General features: G+C 36.4%; 1 protein-coding gene across 1 annotated transcript; it reads right to left on the reverse strand.

Moving 5' to 3' along the window:
* Positions 1 to 7,323: 7,323 nt before the first annotated feature.
* LOC129752526 (uncharacterized) lies at positions 7,324 to 18,186 on the reverse strand. Its single transcript, XM_055748298.1, has 2 exons — positions 16,556 to 18,186; positions 7,324 to 7,969 (listed from the first exon to the last, which is right to left on the reverse strand). The coding sequence occupies exons 1-2, from the start codon at positions 18,184 to 18,186 to the stop codon at positions 7,324 to 7,326; spliced, it is 2,277 nt and encodes a 758-aa protein (XP_055604273.1).
* Between the last annotated feature and the right edge of the window lie 673 nt (positions 18,187 to 18,859).

The raw sequence follows: 18,859 nt of genomic DNA on the forward strand, positions 1-18,859 counted from the left end.
GATTAAAATTAACGCAGAAAATTATCCCGAAACCGATTTTTTCCATGGAGTCGACACTGAAATAAGAGGTAATTAAATTAGTATGATTATCAATTTTAATGATTTAAAGTTGTTTAAAATTTTCAGAAACTCTTCAAGAAGTTCATCAGAAATATTATTTCGATGTGGTACATGATACCCTCGAAATAACAGCAAGTGGTGAAAATATCACTGAAGAAGCTTCATCACCAGCAGTGTCCTCTGGAAACTTGGTGCTGCCAGAGGTCATTGAAAAAGAAGTGGTCATTTCCCAAGCCACTTGAACCTTCTTCTAACAAGTTGAATGCAGAATCTCGTAAGTTCCACATTCCATACGTGACAACAAGCCACAGTGGTCCGAAAAGGATAAAAGTGGAACTTTTTTCGTAGCGCCTCTGTTTTTGATTTTATCTCTTAAGTGTCTTCAGAACATTTGCTTCTTCAAACATGCTTCATAATTTGAAATTATCAAAAGTTAGTCAAAGCCTACTATAAAAAAAATGAAAATTCTAACTTTTTTAGTTCACTACATAGAGCATTACTTTATGCCACAAAGTTGTAGAATACAAGAAAATATGAAACTTTGTTGAATACACCAAAACTCTATCTCTTTTCAGAGCAGAGTTATAGAGGTTTTATTTTAAAAGTTATTTAAAAGTTAGTTTTTTAAACTTAACTATAGTTAGATGAGGATTTACATGAATAAAATGTTCTAAACATTTGTTGAGACATTCAAATCCCACGTTTTGCACAAGATTGCAACATTCTACGACGTTTCCAAGCCAACTTATTGCATTTTTAAGTTTTATTTTTACTCAACTTCACGAGCGTTTATTGCAAAAACGTGCAAGTGGATTTTCAAAACTAATAAACCGAATTGAAGCTTGAACTTAGTGCAACAAATTGGTGTCGGCACCATTTGTCTCCACGCGCTCATATTTGAACACAACAAGCATACTTTTGATGTGTTTTGCGTGTTTCCATACAAAAATTATTTTTAACTGCCTTCTGCCTTCGTTTTGCGTAGCATCTGTGTAGCCTGGAAATCAATTTTTCCATTTTTTGTACAGAAACACGTACAACATATCAAATATATGCTTGTTGTGTTCGAATATGAGCGCGTGGAGACAAATGGCGTCAACACCAATTTGTTGCACTAAGTTTAAGCTTCAATTTGGTTTATTAGTTTTGAAAATCCACTTGCACGTTTTTGCAATAAACGCTCGTGAAGTTGAGTAAAAATAAAGCTTAAAAATGCAATAAGTTGGCTTGGAAACGTCGTAGAATGTTGCAATCTTGTGCAAAACGTGGGATTTGAATGTCTCAACAAATGTTTAGAACATTTTATTCATGCAAATCCTCATCTAACTATAGTTAAGTTTAAAAAACTAACTTTTAAATAACTTTTAAAATAAAACCTTTATAACTCTGCTCAGAAAAGAGATAGAGTTTTGGTGTATTCAACAAAGTTTCATATTTTCTTGTATTCTACAACTTTGTAGTATAAAGTAATGCTCTATGTAGTGAACTAAAAAAGTTAGAATTTTCAATTTTTTTTATAGTAGGCTTTGACTAACTTTTGATAATTTCAAATTATGAAGCATGTTTGAAGAAGCAAATGTTCTGAAGACACTTAAGAGATAAAATGAAAAACAGAGGCACTATGAAAAAAGTTCCACTTTTAGCCTTTTCGGACCACAGTGCAAGCGAGGAATACAGAAAAAGTTACAATAAAATGGAAGCAACAAATCATCGTGAAAAGAATGAACGCGCACAGAGAAAAGTTGCTAGAGAGGTGAAGAAGCAGGAGAGAGAGATAGTAACAAGCTGAGTCAGCCAAAGCAGCCGCAGGCTTACGATATGTGGACCTGAAAAAGGCAGTAAAACGAACTTGTAGACGAGACAAGGGAGTCTGAACAAACTCCCTAGCCGAAGAGGGAGAAAGAGCCGCCGCAAATGGAGATATCCGATTTCTTTGACATTTCTCGCCGCCTTAGTGGCACAAGGACTAATAGAAGAATGCCGTCGAAAATACGAGCCTGTTAGGTGTTGACCGACAACACAGATCAACTCAAACGTTGGACTGAGCATTTCAAACAACTCTTTCGAGTCACAAATAGCGATGGCCAACAGAACTCGCAGCTTTAAACAAAGCGCCTGGGATCGATTGCATCCTGCTGAAATGCTCAGAGCCGACCCTACTGTAGTGAATATAACTACAGACGAAAGATAAATTTATAAAATATGAGTAAATCCATATTCTCAATCGAATTATTTAACACGTCTGCCTAAATATAAATTAAAACATTTAAACGTGTGGAATTTCGATGCTTTCAGTTTCGCGTCAGTCGACGGTAGCGAAAATTACGAGAGAGAAAAAGAGAGCATATAACGATCATTCTGTTAACGAATCTTGGAGATATAGGTCGCGTTTTAACGAATGAAAAAAATGGAATCGCGGCGAATTCGTAATTTGTCCGATACGATTAAAAGTACGAGACCTACCTTGTCAGCACAAATGTTCCACCGTCTTTTTGCCGATATCCGGAATACTGAAACATCCCGGCAGACTGGATGCAGGGTATACTTGTAAAGGTTCCTAAAAATGAAACTTAACTGAGTGTGGTACCTAGCATTGCGTAACGTTGACCTGTACGACCCTCAAAGTATTTTGCAAACTGATTCTGAACAGGGTCCTGGAAAAAATGACGCTACTTTCCGACGGAAACAAGCTGTAGTCCGATCTCGACGATCATGTTTGGACCACGTCACAATGCTACAAATAATACTGGAACAAATCAACGACTTCCAGGATTCTTATCTGCTGGATTTTGAAAAAAGCATTCAACCAACTGAACCATAGAAAACATCTGAGCTGAGGAACTAGTCCATCTCATCGAAGTACAGTACGAGGCATTTACGTGTACGGTTCTGCACGACGATGTCTTGTCCGATCCAATCCTGATAACTGCTGGAGTGAGACAACGATGTTTCTTATCACCGCTACTTTTTCTCATCGTTATGGATGATATCCTGACTGGATCGATTGACTGTAGACCAAACCGGGGATTGCCGTGGAATTCTTCAACAATAGAGTAACTGATTGACCTTGACCTGGTAAACCATATTGTTTTGATCGCACAAAGACAACCGGATATGTGTAGAGCAAAGTTTCCGGAAGGGCATCGAAGTAGAGGCAGATCCAGAAGCTCGTGGGACGAAGCCTAGCCGCCCAAATCCAAACTGTCGACGAGAATCTTGACTGGGACAAAGTGAAGACGCTGGCTGCAGATAGTCAACAGTTGAGGTCTTTTACAACAGCCCTATACACCGGACAATCGACGCGGTATCATTAAGCAAATAGGTTGAGCACGCTCAACTCTCAGTCGTTTCTCATCAAGGACAAGCAGATAATCAGATGGAATGTCTGCGCTTCGTTTGTTGCGGATACCAAGATGGCTACTTCTTCATTTTCAGTTTATGCAGATGTAACGAGCTAGTAACCTTATGAGGTAGTTGATCAATGACAAATTGGACTGTCAAAACTAATTACCACACGTCCAGAGGGGACGGGGTCTAAGCCCTCGGATCCCTGGTCGTTCCTCTGGGGATCAGTGAGGGTGGGTATACATCACCTTCTTTTGCACTGGCTAGCTCGATCTGGATGTCAAACGGAGGACCTCAAGGTCGGCTTTGTGCCTACTTTCAGAACCCAGGACTCGGATGTGATATCGGTATCTTGTTACAAGTTTTACTCGTTTAATTTTGTGTTTTATTGTGTGATTTATAAATCTGTGTGGCGTGTTTTGTGTGATATGTATTGTGTTTTACTCACAGCTTCGTGGCAGGCCTGCGGCGGGAAAGGGCTTCTCTTGGCAACGGTTATGGCGGTTGTTCTGGGGACGAAACCGGGTGCTCACCGGCACTGGAAGGTTAGCGGACCAGCGGATCGGCGGATCGGCGGATCGGCGGATCAGCGGATCGGCGGATCGGCGGATCGGCGGATCGGTGAATCGGTGGATCGGTGGATCGGCGGATCGGCGGATCGACGGATCGGCGGCGGACAGTCGTGGTTTGGCGATGATCTGGCGGTGGCTTTGCGTTGTCTCAGCGGTTATTTAGCGGCTTGACGACGTTTGGCGGTCGCTTAGCGGCTTAGTGGCGGTTTGGCGGTGGCTAAGCGGATATTCAAGGGGATTTCAGCGATCGTTTTGCGATGATCTGGCTGAGGTGCTCTGCCAGGCTAGTAGAGGGCAAGAGGCTTGCACTCCCCGTGGCTGGTCTTCTTCCGGGGTGGTCCGGTGGTTACCGATGTGTCTTCCGAGGGTCTGGGGCAAGAAGTCACGTGCTGAACACGTGCTTGTCACTTGTTTCTCCGATGATTTCTTGCACGGAGGGCCAAGATGTTACGGAAATTCCGAATCTTCCAGGTCATAGCTCGCGACACCGAAAGATCGAATCTCACATTTTTGGTTCACTTGGCTAGATTGCTGGCCCACTGTCGGAAATGGCTACTTATTTGGCTTCAGCCTGAAACTCGGCAACGGGCGCATGCGTGGTGTTCGCTACGCGGTTACCACCCGAAAGAGAAACTCTTTCGACCTCCTCGTTCTGAGCTGTCATCTGCTTTTTCCATTGCCTCCCATTGAACCGTAATTCGCCCCTTCTTTGTGATGTTCGAAATGTGATGTTATATGTCGTGTGGTGTTATACCTAGTCCTGTTTACTTAGCCATTATTTGATTTGAATTTGAAATTAATTGCCTTACATTTATAAAATAATAAATAAATTAAACATTTAACATGGAATAAATAAACAAAAACCGACATGCAAACTATGAACTGTTACAAACGGTAACAAACTACCGAGCTATCACTGTCCAAAATGCCGCCTACAAAGTGCTGTGCCAAATCCTACTCCAACGCCTAACGCCACAAGCAAACGGATTCCTGGGAAGTCATCAGGCCGGCTTCATGGAGGGACGGTCTACGACGGACCAGATCTTCAACTTACTGAAAATTCTCCAAAAATCCCGTGAACACCAAGTTCCTACGCAACCATCTTTTAATCGACTTCAAAGCCGTATACGACACGATCGACCGTGACGACCTATAGAAAATCATGGACAAGAATAACTTTTCCGCGAAGCTGACCAGACTGATCAAGGCAACGATGGATGGAACGCAGTGCTGTGTGCGAACCCTCGAGTTCATTCGAATCACGCAGTGCTTCGACAAGGCGTCGACAAGACTGGTGGTCTATTCGTTAGATGGTATTATTCGACGAGCGGTGAGTGAAATACGGGTCACGATTTTCAACAGGTCCAGTCAACTACTGCTTTGAAAATGACATTGATATAGTCAGCAGATATGCGGCGGTGGAAGAGATCTACCGCAAACTGAAACGCGAAACAGGATGATTTATACGTCCAAGACGAAGAACATGCTGGCCTGCGGATCCGAGACCGACCGAGCCCGCTTGTCCAGTGATAACAAGGTCACGATCTATGGCGACAAGCTGGAGATAGTCGAAGACTTTGTTTATCTCGGCTCACTGATGACCGCAGACAATGACACTAGCCGTGCGATCCGGCGGCGAATGATCAGGGGAATTCTATGGACTACACAAGCAACTGCGGTCGGGGTTAGCCCTCGCACGAAGTGTAACCTGTATATGACGGTCATTAGACCGGTTGTTCTCTACGGGCACGAGACATGGATATTGCTCGAGGAGGACCTGCGTACACTCTGAGTAATCGAGCGACAAGTGTTAACAACCATCTTTGGCGGCGTGCAGGAAAACGGAGTGTGGAAGCGAAAGATGAACCACGAGCTCGCTCGACTCCACGGCGAACCCAGTATCCAGAAGATGGTGAAGGCTGCCGGACGACTGTCCTGCAAAACAGATGTTCACAGGTGAGACTAGCAGAAGCGCAATGAGCCAAATAGTTAGACCAAATGGAGCGTGATCTGGCGGATGTAGGATGTCCCAGAAATTGGAAAACGGTTGCCATGGACCGAGTTTATAACCCGTGCTCCTAATTAGGCCATGGGTTTTCTCTTGTTTATCTGTTATCAGGCTGAAGGAACGCTTAGGCCTACAGGTTTGAAAGGAAACCAATTATTCGTTCGCGGGGAGTCGCTCATTCTCCTCTCGTATGGATAGCAAGACTTGCTCAGACTGTAAAAAACACTTTTTTTTTAAACTGCATAGTTTTTTGTACTTTGAACATTATTGTGTTTAAAATCAGAAAAAATATGATGATTTTATTGGACTGCCAAACTACCTATAAGGTCAAAACACGATTTTAATTTTCGATCTTTCACCTCTAAATCATCTCCGAATAGAGTCATCATGTCATGGTCAAACGGATTATAAGATAAATATTTATTCTATCTTGTGCCATAATCGATTGGCTGGCTGAAAAAATTTCACACCGCGGTTATGTAAATTTTGGGACTTTCTTCCGTAAAAAAAAACGACGGTGGTGAACGCGCATTTTATCGACCAATATTTTTAAAAATTAACAATGGCTTTTTTTAATGTATCAATCCAGCTTTGGAGGAGTTCGAGCATTAAATTAATTCTGAACACGGTTTTAAACTGTAAAAAGGACATTTTACCCTAACTAAAGCCATAAATTCTCACACCAACGACCGAAACGAAAGCGAAAGGATGATATGCTCTATTCATCAACAGTAATCGGATGACACAACATCAATGTTGTTTTGCGGTGCTCATTCACACATTTTTACTATTTTTAATGCCAAAGAATTAATCTGATTCGAATTTGTTAAAAATTTAGTTTAAATACATTTATATTGAAATTGTCATTTCATCATTTTCATCTCAAGGGATTCAAAACATCAATTCTTGAACCTACCAAAATACTTTCAATACAAAAACGTAGTGGAAAATATGTTGGAAACACCTATCATATGTTATAAAAAAGGTAAAATATGCCCGATAAAATTAGCCTAAAATGACTTCCAAGTGAATTGCTCTCGGCAGCATATATCTCCCTAAGCATTCCGGTTCAATGTGCGCGGGCACCTTTCTTCGTCGCAAAAGATTCGTTTTCGATATCGCTCATCCCCACGGTAAACCGCGATGGGCAATTTGGTATTCTTCCCGGGTGTGGCCAATCGGTCGCCAAAACGGAGATGAAAGTTATTTGCATAATTAATTCACACTTTTGGCTGTCAATTTGCCAGTTTTCGAAGATTTACGAATCGCTACTGGAAGTGAAAACGGTGATTTCGGAGCTGGCGCCAAATCAGGGAATGAAAACCACCGTTTAACGTTTTAAAATTTATTGAGTTGAGTTTTGAGTTTGGTCCTTTTGATCTCTTCCGCCAGGGAATATGGCCTCCCGATAGGGTTCTGTTGTTCGATGATGGGTTGTTTGGTGAACCGTCGATGGCTGACGAATTCGCTACTATTTCCGCTGGTCGTCGAAGGGGGTCTTGGATTCGGTGCCTGGCGTTTGGGTTTCCTGCGGGGACGTTGTGGAGGTTGTTCGGTGCTTTGGGGTATCATTCGTGGGAAAGGATTGATGTACTGATGTAGGGTTTTCGACACCTGGCTCGGTTGAACCTCGGATAGCTCCAGCTCTCGAGCTACCGATTGCTTGAGATATTTGCAGCGAACTCGAAGATAAACAGTTAAGGCCGAAGCCATAACTAGCAGAGTTAGAAGAATGCCGGTTATCGAGCTCCAGATGGCTTGAGAAACGTTTCGACCTGTTTGAATCAAAGGTAATTCCGAAGGGAAAAATGGAAACCCATGCGGTCTGGTGGGTTGAGTAGATGAGGTGGTTCCCATTGATTGAGTAGGTAGCTGAGTGCTGTCTTCGGCCGTTGTTTCAGTATTCTCGATATTTGCCGATAAAGTTGTATGGCCATTAAAATCGATTGTAGATTCTGTTCTTGGCACCGTTGTTGTGAAAGTTCTGTAAGGGAAAGGGATATTTGGTAAAAACAGTTTCAAACACTGATTTTCAAAGAATCTTGTATAAGTTTGCCAGATTGTCCCGTCTTATCCGGACTTTAATATATAATCTTCTTATATATAAAAATGGAGGCGTTTTCTTTGTAACACCATCACGTATAATGGTCGGTCAAAATGAAGTCAAATATAGGATCCGAGGGTTTTTCGGGCCAGAGAAGGTTTGTATGATAGTTTCGAGATTATAACTTCTTATGGAAGGGGGGCTGCTATATAAAATCAACTATAAACCGGAAAAAACTCGAACAGCTTGAAGACGATTTTTATGAAAACTGATTCACGAGCACGAAGAAGTTAAAGAACTGTAAACATTTTTCAATGATTTATTAAGTAACGGGTAAAACGAAGTTTACTGGGTAAGCTAATTTAATATATATATATATATATATATATATATATATATATATATATATATATATATATATATATATATATATATATATATATATATATATATATATATATATATATATATATATATATATATATATATATATATATATTAATACACAATTTGGGAAAGGACCAGTCGTTCTGTTTGTCTAGATCATAGGTCGGCAACCTGCGGCTCGCGAGCCGCAAACGGCTCTTTTGATGTAAATCTGCGGCTCTTTAGTTCACTGCGCTCATGTTATATATTTTTGAATAAAATTTATATATAAAACTGTGCAAAGCGATAAATTAGTCTTGTGACCTGGCACACGGATTTTCAAAGGTCCAGAAAAGAATAGTAAAACAGGATCCGTTGAACAAGTGGAAAGGACCAAATTGCAAAACAGCATTTTTTAAAGCCCAATTTTACAATGATTTGCTTTTTACTGTTTTTGAAGCATCATCATAGAGATCGAGATTTAATTTCATTAACCATAAATGCAAAGAATAACTGTTTTTTTAAACAACAAAACTTAATCAAATTATCTATTTCCAAAAACGTGTGTATATTTTTGAACAAATCGAACACAAACACCGGAAAATCAACGTTAACATTTACAAAAAAGTAATTCTTAGACAGCCTCTGTTTTGTTATCGAACAACTTAATCTTCATCAAATTTTATATTTTAAGCACTCGCAATCGCTTTTTTGCCCTCTATGAAAAATGTTCAATTGAATTTTCAAAAATCGTATTAGAATAAATCAACCATTTCGAGAAATATTTATAACTTTGACGGGGGAAAACATAAAAATATTGGTAAACCTCCTCAATCCTATCATATTTATTTTTATTTAAAATGATAATTTTAATGTATCTTTATATTGATACCCAGGGCTTGACCAGATTTTCAAAGAAAAAATGTAAGATGCCAAGTCCAGTCTGGTTGCCGGAAATCGAGGAAAAAGGTCCGGTTTGTTCAGGATTATTCACAGTTTCTAGGAAATTCCAAATTTTCAACTTGTTTTAGCGAAATAAATACGCATACAATTTTATGAAATTGCGAGATAAGATTTGAACGCCGCCGATGTGCCTTGGTAAAAATCATTTTTCGTGTGTTTATTTTTTAGCTTTTCTCTTACCTTTTTATATAAAATACCTAGATTTTGGATGGATTTGCCCAGATATTCCCAGATAATTTAGTAACACAATGCTTGGATTTGACAGCCTGGATACGATCAGAAAAATTCTGGAAAGCCTATTCAATAAATAAGGGGTAAAAAAGTTAAAAGATTGATGAAATACAAAATTCCCAAACTAAGAAATGATAAAAACAAAATTAAGTTTGACAGCTTTGCAAACTCAAATCAGCGTTGAGAATGAATGAGGATTTTAATTCTGAAATTCTTTTCGAAACTTGATCACTTTGAGTCTATGAACACATTTAAAATTTCAAGTGTGATCTGTGCAGCCCAAAAGCACATCAATTTTGAACGAAGTTTTAGTAACAAACATATTTTTTTTTACATTTTCGATTTAGAGTTTTCACTGTTGACTAATTTTTAATAATTTTTGTTTTGAAACTCATCCATAAACTGAATTTGCCAATTAAAAAGTACTGTTTCTTTATTATTTGTCACGAATTTTCTATGAAGGCTACAAAATCACATTATTACAGATTTATACTGGTCAGGCAGCAGCAGCTTCAGCAAACATTGATGAATAATATTCAATAATAAATTGAATTTCAATTTTTCATTCAATTGGACGCACAATACTGAAGAATAACATGTGACATTTTCTAATTTTCCAGATGCATAAAATTCTGAAGACACGTTCGCATGATGTTCTGATATTTGAAAATTCTACTAGTTATAAGCAGCATATTTTTTTAAGATTAAAATTTTCGACTACATAAATTTTCGTCGAATTTTACCTCATACTTCTGGATTTCGGAAGAGATTAGCTAAATCTGGAGAAAGTCTTCAAAAAGCTTGAATATTTTTAGAAAATTTATTTCCCTATACTGTTAATTTAAAAACTTTTCTTTGCCGAAGAAATTATAAATATTCTGCTTTTGTTAATATGTTCAAATAATTCACATTAACATCATGTAAAGTATGCATTCAAGCTTAATATGGATTTGAAACTTTCTTGACTCGATATTTGTCAACATATTAAAATTGGTATTCAATCAAACCATGTTAGAAGAGATTATAATCCAGAAGAAAATTCATGTTATTGATGGTAATCAGGAGCAGCTTTAAAAGAAAAATCCAAAAGTTAGAAACAAACTCTAATGGGCTAAAAATTATTTTCGTAAAGATAATGTTAATTGATCATTCTTATATTTCGATTTTTTTTAATTAAAAACAGACACAATAAATCTTTAATGTGGCTCTTTCAAACTCTGAAATTTTGGAAATTTTAAGTTTTTGGCTCTTCCCACTCAAAAGGTGTCCGACCACTGGTCTGGCTAAATTATGTTGGAAAAGCCCGGATTTTTTCAAATTTTTTGTAAAATCAAAATAAAAACTTAAATTGATTAATTATAACTTTAAAGTTTTGGTCCAAAAATCTTTTTCTTTTAAATTTTGTAAAATTAACATTCACTTTTTTTGAAGTTATCAAAGATTGAACTTACACTAAATTGACCCATTTTATAAAATTCCTTACGCTAGAGATGATTGACAAAATTTGACAAATGTTTTGAATTCAGAACGCTTAAATCTTCGAAAATCAGTTGTTGACATATTGGAACCAAAAATTCTATTCCCGTTTGTTATCTTTTACTCCCTTAATGGATATATCCAGGCTTACCCATACATTCAATGAAGAATATATGATAAAGAAAGTTTGGTTTGGCTTAGATTCAGATAGTCACTGGACCTAGATATGGTTTAAAACTTCCCCGATTTTGAACGGGCTTACTCAAATGAACCCAAAAATGATAAAAAAAAAATCGCGCACGTATCCGGGCCGGTCAAATCCGGGCTATTTTATCTAAAACCTGGCAAACTCGGACGTTAGATTTCAATCGTCATTAAAACTTCAAAAAAATCTCTTCAAATACGATCTTAAAATATGTTTCTTGTACACAAAAATCCTAAATTATAATTCGTTTTGAGTTTTTTGTTGGATTTTGAAAAAAAATGTACCTACATATAAATCCGCACAAAATCCGGGCATTTTCCAATCAGAGCAACCGACCCGCACCGGGCTTATCCAATTTTTGTATTTAATATCCGGGCAAGTCCGGGTAAAAGTGAGCAATCTGGCAAGCTTATCTTATCCATAATAGTCCACTACAGCCCACACTGTGAACAATCTTTTGAACTTGACTTTATTGTTCCGAGCAACGCTAATTTATTTTGTTAAAAATAAATAAAATGTTGCATGAGTCCTCGGCACAGAACAGACCAGAAATTTCCTCAAATAAACTTGACAAATCCAATACTGAATCTTTAGAGATCCTTCCCAGTTCATTAACAGCCTTTCAAAAGCATATCTAAATGGATTTCAAATTTTTACAGCTAATCCTAAAAAAGCGGTCAGAGATGTATTTTCTTATCGAATTTTATCTCAGTTCTAGACATATCTTTTATCTAGTTCACTCAAAAACTTGATAGGCATCAAGATGCAAAAATAGAAAGAAATTTAAACAATCGTCTTAGTTGTTTTCTTAAATACTTGACTGAATATTCGTTTTACCGGTTTTGGAAATTCAAGTTTGTCAAATACAATTGGGTTCTAAAGCCATTTCTCAACTCATAACCGTCACAAAAACTGGAAAAATGTTGTTTTTTTTTTTATTTTAAATCAATCAGAATCAATGTCTCAAATCAATGCTCATTCCGGTAAGTCATTTATAAATTATTCAAAATGATGTTTCTTTTTCTGAGTTAGAAAAATGCTTAAAAATTTATTCTAAACAGTCTAGTTTAAGAATTTGAAATCAATATTTCGAAACAACAGAAAACGAATACGAACAGTCACCAGAATTTATAGCTTTTAAAGCACATAAGAATCAGTACACAGAAATAGCAAATAAAAATATATCACCAGATTTGAAAAGAAATGAAATCCGAATTTTAACTTGTAGGTTGGTAGAAAAATTCCGTAATAATTTCTTGAATTTCGAATAATATTTAATTACGATTTAAATTTAAATTCTGGATTAGTAAAAAAAATCCTTTGAACTTTCAAGAATTTGTTCAAAACACATATTTGACGATTGAATTTAATTTGATAAAAAGAAGAAATTTTTTAATTTTATTTCAAGATGGCCACTGATCAAAGTCAAAGATGAATTAATTTTTGATATTCAAATTCTAACATCTTATAAGTTTAAAATGGTTTATTTTTGAAGTTCACAATAATAACTTTACAACAGTTCAATTCATCATTGGAAGCTGGTGCTGTACAGGCCCAGATTGGGAAATAAGATTTCTTGAATTTGAAATGCAACTGATATAAATAGAAATCTCGCGTGAGCTTTCATTACGTCGTATGAAACATCTTAAGAATTAATAGTATACTTCAAAAGTTTTCGGAACAACTTTTAAACTTGTATTTCAGATATAGAATATGTTGTCAAGACTACAAATATTCTAAAAGGAAAGAAGTTGCGACTAGTTTATGTCATTTTTTATATTTTTCGTGATAATAGTCTCTTTGTTTACATTATGTTTCATACGATGTAATGACAGCTCACGCGAGAAACGATCAAATCAAATTTTATTAATAAATATTTAAAATGCAAAGCAAATATTTATTAAATAAAAATTGTGCATTCCAATTTAGCGTTTAATCTGAAAATTCATATCATTCATCGAAATTTTAAAAGATTTTTTGAAAAATTAATATCAATTTCAAAAATAAGATTTGAAAAAGTAAAAATAAATTAAACGTTCATAAGTTCTCAAGCCCAGTTTTTATTGTTTGAAATTTCAAGCTTTGAATATTTTGTCATCGTCAACAACTGAAATATAGGTACAAACAAACAAAAATTTAGATTTATAGGCTTCTAAAAAGATTAGGTTTTCAGAACAAAAAAAAACAGATTTGAAAAACAAATACGAAAAAAGACCTAAAAAACTTGAATAGTTGACTATCGAATTCGGTAAATTTATTTGAGAATTTGAAAAAACTAAACATGAAATTCGGTAAACTTTTTTGAAAATTAAAACAAAATATGAAGAAACAGAAAATCAGTTATTTAACACTTTAGAACGATAATAAATAATAAAAACGACTTACCATTTAAAAAACTTATCATAGAATTTAATTGATAACGCAAGGGAATAGCAATTGTTTGCCGTCCTGAACTCTAACTTTTGTCAGGTTTAATCTCTCTCTTCTAGTTTTGGCGATATAAAGTTTATAAGTTCGAAAAATGAATCAGATTTGAGCGAAATCAATTATCGATAACTGAAGAACTAACAAACCTACACGAAAGAGGAACACTGATTCTGAATTTATTCATTATACTTCAATCAATCATAGAATAATATTTTTCCAAGATAATCGAATGTCAGAGATACAATAATCATAAAAAAGGGTTTTTTTTTATTTGGAAATATATTATAACAAATATTTTTTAACATTATTAAAGAAAGTTAAAAAAAAAAGATTTTATTCCATTCAACTAATTTGTTGAAGCTTGCCAATTGATTTGAATTATGCTTAAGGGGAGAGTAGGGTCTAACACTTTCAAAAATCGATTTTTTTATTTTTTTATTTTCTTATTGTAAAACATTTCAAGAATGTTGTGTCAAATTTTCAAGTCAATCGAAGCAAAACTGTAGAAATTATAGGCCTTTATCTCCTCTTATCTAATACTGCAAGAATACTGCAAGCAGAAACTTCAAACGCTTTTTTCTCGAAAGCACATTTTTAAAGTCAGTGGACATCGTCATTTGAAAACTACTTCACCGATTCTTTTCAAATTTGGAACATATTTTCCACATATAAAATGCCCAACCCCAACGATTTTCTTTTTTTGTTTTTTTTTACTTTGGGGAGATTTTACAGATAAAAAATGGGGGATTTAGTAGTTTTTACTTCAAACAGCTACAAAATTTCCAAAAAAATTTTTAGTTAAATACAATCGTTTGGGTCCAGAAAAACGTCTATTAAAATATTTTGCTCTGATTTTTTGACTTCAGATGATTCTGTGCTGAGATACAGTGTCCACCGCAAATCCTGTTTTCTAAAAGGCATACTCGAAAATGCTCCGTCACCGGCTCATTTTTTAATATTTTTCTACGAAAAAAATACTAAATGTTCTTTTAACAATGCTTTGTATAATGCAAACAATTTGAATACATTTGTTTGAACGATAGCTCTAAAAAAAATCGTGAAAAAAGGTGTTTTTTACCCGTTAGACTCTACTCCCCCCTTAAAAAAATACTTTTTTTTTTAAATTTGCCAAAGCTCTCGTATTTTTCAGAATAGGGAAAACATCTTTTTTTTTTAGAACGGAAGTGCAGAGATTTTTTGATTGAACTTTACCTATTTTTGAAAGTTATTTCAAAAATAAAAACTTTGGAACCAGTGCACCCAAGTTAATCAAAATTAGCTTTTAAGTTCTTTGCACCTCGGAAACATGAAAATTTTGTGGATTTGTGCAATTGATCACTTTTGTCCATTAGTTTTTTTTATCCTTTTAGGTGTGGTGTTGAGCATTTAAAAGAGTAAGAATCACACAATAAAGTAGAGGCATAAACACATTTCTTCAAGAAAATTATAATGTTATGAACGATTTTTTTTTATAATCAAAGTTATAAGTAGTAAAATAATGGATACTAGTTTTAAGATTTTTTTAGGTAAATTCTGTTGAGTAGTAAACACCTTTCACATGGCTACAAACTTTAAGAAATGTTAAATTAAGAAGTGTATTTGAAAAAAATCTTTGTTTTGTGACTCACTTTTGAATGCATGGATGATAATTGTTGAAATTTTCAGCGGAGTTTCCTGGTAATGTAATGTTTACATATGCAAATTTTTGGGATGTCTGTCAATTTGTTTTTGAGAAAGCTTCCAATTAAGAAATTTAATTTTTATGCAACACGTGCGCCATCTATAATGCACACTATTAACCACCATTTTTTTCAAATCAAGTCAATTTTTGATGATTTTTATTATTTATTGACCTTTGAAATAACTCAAAATTTTGAATATGGTCGAAGTTATAACAAATTTAGCCGATTGTCCTTCTTGTGCACAAAAAACGACATATTTTTTTCTATCGCTCAATTATAGTTTTTTTCGTAATGACACGATTCCAGATCCAACTTCAATAGAGTATGAACTTTGTGGGACCTATTCAGAAGCTATGCAGAGAAAACCGTCGCATTTGGAGGCAGTCTTCTTTGTACTTTTTAATTTGCAGTTTCCACAGATCGTTAGCCTCCTCAAGTACTGGACATACATTTTTTCATTTTTTTCTTCTTACTTATCTTCGGGAAATACAGGTTATCAACGAAAAGTTTCTGGTTGGAAACCTGCTAGCTAAAAAGTTCGTTTCACTGTTCATTACGAATTTTTTTTAAAATATCTCCCCACGTGCAGTCCATATATCTTGCGCAGGATTTAATCACCGTTTAATCATTTTTTTTTTAATTTTTCCGGTGGATAGCGTTTCTATCTTGTAGAAATGAAGTCGGACCTATTTATAAGTCAGTTAGACGAATTATTAGAAAAATTTAACCTTTTTTATCACTTCCTCTATTCATATTTTCAGATTGAGCTTTAAAAAACCTCTCACGTTCCTCTCACTTGATGGAATCAATAATCTTCACTTTTATTCATTTTTTAGCTCGCTATTGGGTCCTCTAGGACTTGAAGTGCCGTAAAATGAAATGGCTTTAGGCGTAGAGTGACGAAGGATAAAATTTTGGAAGCGAGCCAGTTTTATGGCATGTTAGTTAACACTATTTTTTAAATACCTTTTGGGATCAAGCTATTTCCCGTTACTAGGGTAAATTCGATTCTTGAACTGAAAATTTTACTTGGAAAAAATCTCCATGAGGTACATATATCCTTTTTGAATCTAAGGGTGCTCTGAGTAAAAATTATAAACTTCGGTTTGAGTTTAGGGGCCGTTCAAATATTATGTAACGCAATTTTTGACCATTTTAATGCCACCTTATCCATACCCAATTGTTTCTGTTGAAGATCCAGAGACATCAGTGCTGCTCACGATGTTGCTGCTGGTTATCGTTGCCAATGTGCTGAATTCCGTTGTGCGACTAGGGGGTACAGTAGTACTGGAACTTGTGACAGTTTTAGTTGCCAGCGTCGTTGGCACTGTTTTTGTTGTTTCTGTAATGAGCTCTGTAGTTGTTGCTGTTGCTGAAGAACTTGTTCTCGGTGTTGTTCGGGTGATTGGAATTGTTGAAACTGAAGATATGATTGTTGTCAGAATCACTGATTCGGTAGTCACTTCGATTGTTGACGTTGTAGAGGGAGTTGTTGTTGTTCTTGTTGATGGAACAGTACTGCTTGAGAATGTTGTACTGGTCCTGGTTGTTACTGTTGTAGTAGTAGTTGGAGTTTGAGTTGGAGTAGTAGAAGTCACTGTAGATGATATAGTTGTTGTTGTCGGCGTGGTAGTTGTAGAAGTAGTAGAAGTCGTTGTTGAGGAAGAAGTTGTTGTCGTTGGAGTAGTAGTTGTCGTCGAAGACGTAGTAGTTGGAGTTGTCGTAGTTGTGGAAGGAGTAGTTGTTGTAGAAGTAGTGGTTGCTGTCGAAGAAGTGGTTGTTGTCGAAGTTGCAGTAGTTGTAGTGGTGGAAGGAGTAGTTGTTGTCGTAGTAGTAGTTGTTGGAGTGGTTGTTGTCGTCGCAGTAGTAGTTGTGGGAGTAGTAGTAGTTGTCGGAGTAGTAGTAGTTGTCGGAGTAGTAGTAGTTGTGGGAGTAGTTGTTGTGGGAGTAGTAGTTGTGGAAGTAGTAGTTGTGGGAGTAGTAGTAGTTGGCGTTGTAGTTGTTGTAGGTGCAGTACTAGTTGTAGTACTCGTAGAAGTTGTAGTTGATGTAGTAGCGGTAGTGCTCGTAGTTGAGCTAGTAGTAGAAGTAGTCGTGGGACGATTTGTAGTAGAAGTGGTGCTGGTGGTTGGTCTCGTTGGGATGGGTGTCGAAGTTGTAGTCGTTCTCATTGCGATACTAGTAGTTGTTACTGGTCGACTTGTAGATGGAGGTACGTAGGTCTCATCCAACTCTCTACAGAACTGTTCCAAAACCAGCGGATTAAATACCGTTATGTATTCTATCGCAATATCTCCATCAGCACTCATGTCAACCTCGACCTGAAGAAGAGCTCGTCTCATTTCTCTCTCGACTTTACCAACGAATAAACTCCAATTCTGTGTTGTTTGTTGCGTTGCCCACACTTGGACTACCGAAGGTCTCCCTTGACCGTCAACATTGTCCATATCTAAGATCCGAACAGTGAGTCTCGAATCGGTGCGAAACACCAGCTGATAGAGCATTCTTATCTCGGTGTACGCATTCATGAAGAAACTTTCTACCGACTCGCAACAACTAGTTCCTGTTACGGCATTAGTCAGATAATATGATGTATTCGGCCGATACGGTCGAAAGTTGACACTTCCCGTGTAGGTCGATAGCCTCAATATATCCTTATTCGTGAAAGAACATTGCCGCACTTTTTGGGTCCTGAAATCGTTAAAATCGATTCGCTCACAGATGGCGTCGGCCGCATCCAAATTAACTGCACAAAAACTTAAAATACCGATCAGCAGTAAAAACGTTCTCGCACCCGTCCGCCACATATCGGAAACTATACTGATAACTGGTCAATAATATTGAGAGAATCTGGCTGGACAGACGCATTCTTCAATATCTTAAATGATAGCAAATTTCGACAGGAACAACTTGATAACATGACAGCGAACAGTGATATCTGACTTTATTCCCCTTTTTCATCTCCTTCCTCCTGCTGCTGTAATGGTTCGAGTCTGCGAGCCTACGTTTTTATCATTTTCTAGAGTGAAGCCGTAATGTCAGAAAAATTTGCCAATTTTGACAAGTTTAATGTTGGCATGAGTACAATTGCTTTGAGGCGTAGATGTGAACCAATTTTTGTTGTTTTTGACAGTTGTTGATATTGACTTTACAACAAAATCCGATGTAATTCACTTCTATTAACAATTGACTGTAGTTATTTCCACTTTAAGTTTGGTATTATCCGAAGGAAGCCATCTATAGTTTACAGTTTACACGGCAATCAACTTGAGCTTAACTGACCAAAAGCAAATTCAAAAGCGGCCATACAAAACAAATTTACTGCCAGGTTTTACGAGAATTATTATATAAACTTCAGTCGTTCTTGAGTGCATTCCACAACTGTCTGGTAATTTAAGGTTTATGGTCACATTCAGATTAATTTTTGTTCATTATTCTCCTTTAAACGTAAAATTTGAACCGCTGTGCTCAGAGCACTGT

This window comes from Uranotaenia lowii, chromosome 3 (genome assembly GCF_029784155.1).
Source record: "Uranotaenia lowii strain MFRU-FL chromosome 3, ASM2978415v1, whole genome shotgun sequence".
In the NCBI taxonomy this organism is placed as follows: domain Eukaryota; kingdom Metazoa; phylum Arthropoda; class Insecta; order Diptera; family Culicidae; genus Uranotaenia; species Uranotaenia lowii.

Excerpts from the sequence above, each read along its gene's own strand:
- LOC129752526 (XM_055748298.1), bottom strand. The coding sequence starts at position 18,186 with ATGTGGCGGACGGGTGCGAGAACGTTTTTACTGCTGATCGGTATTTTA. Across the intron at positions 7,970-16,555 it reads TCTTCAACAGAAACAATTGG|AACTTTCACAACAACGGTGC; the intron begins GTATGGATAAGG and ends TTTCCCTTACAG.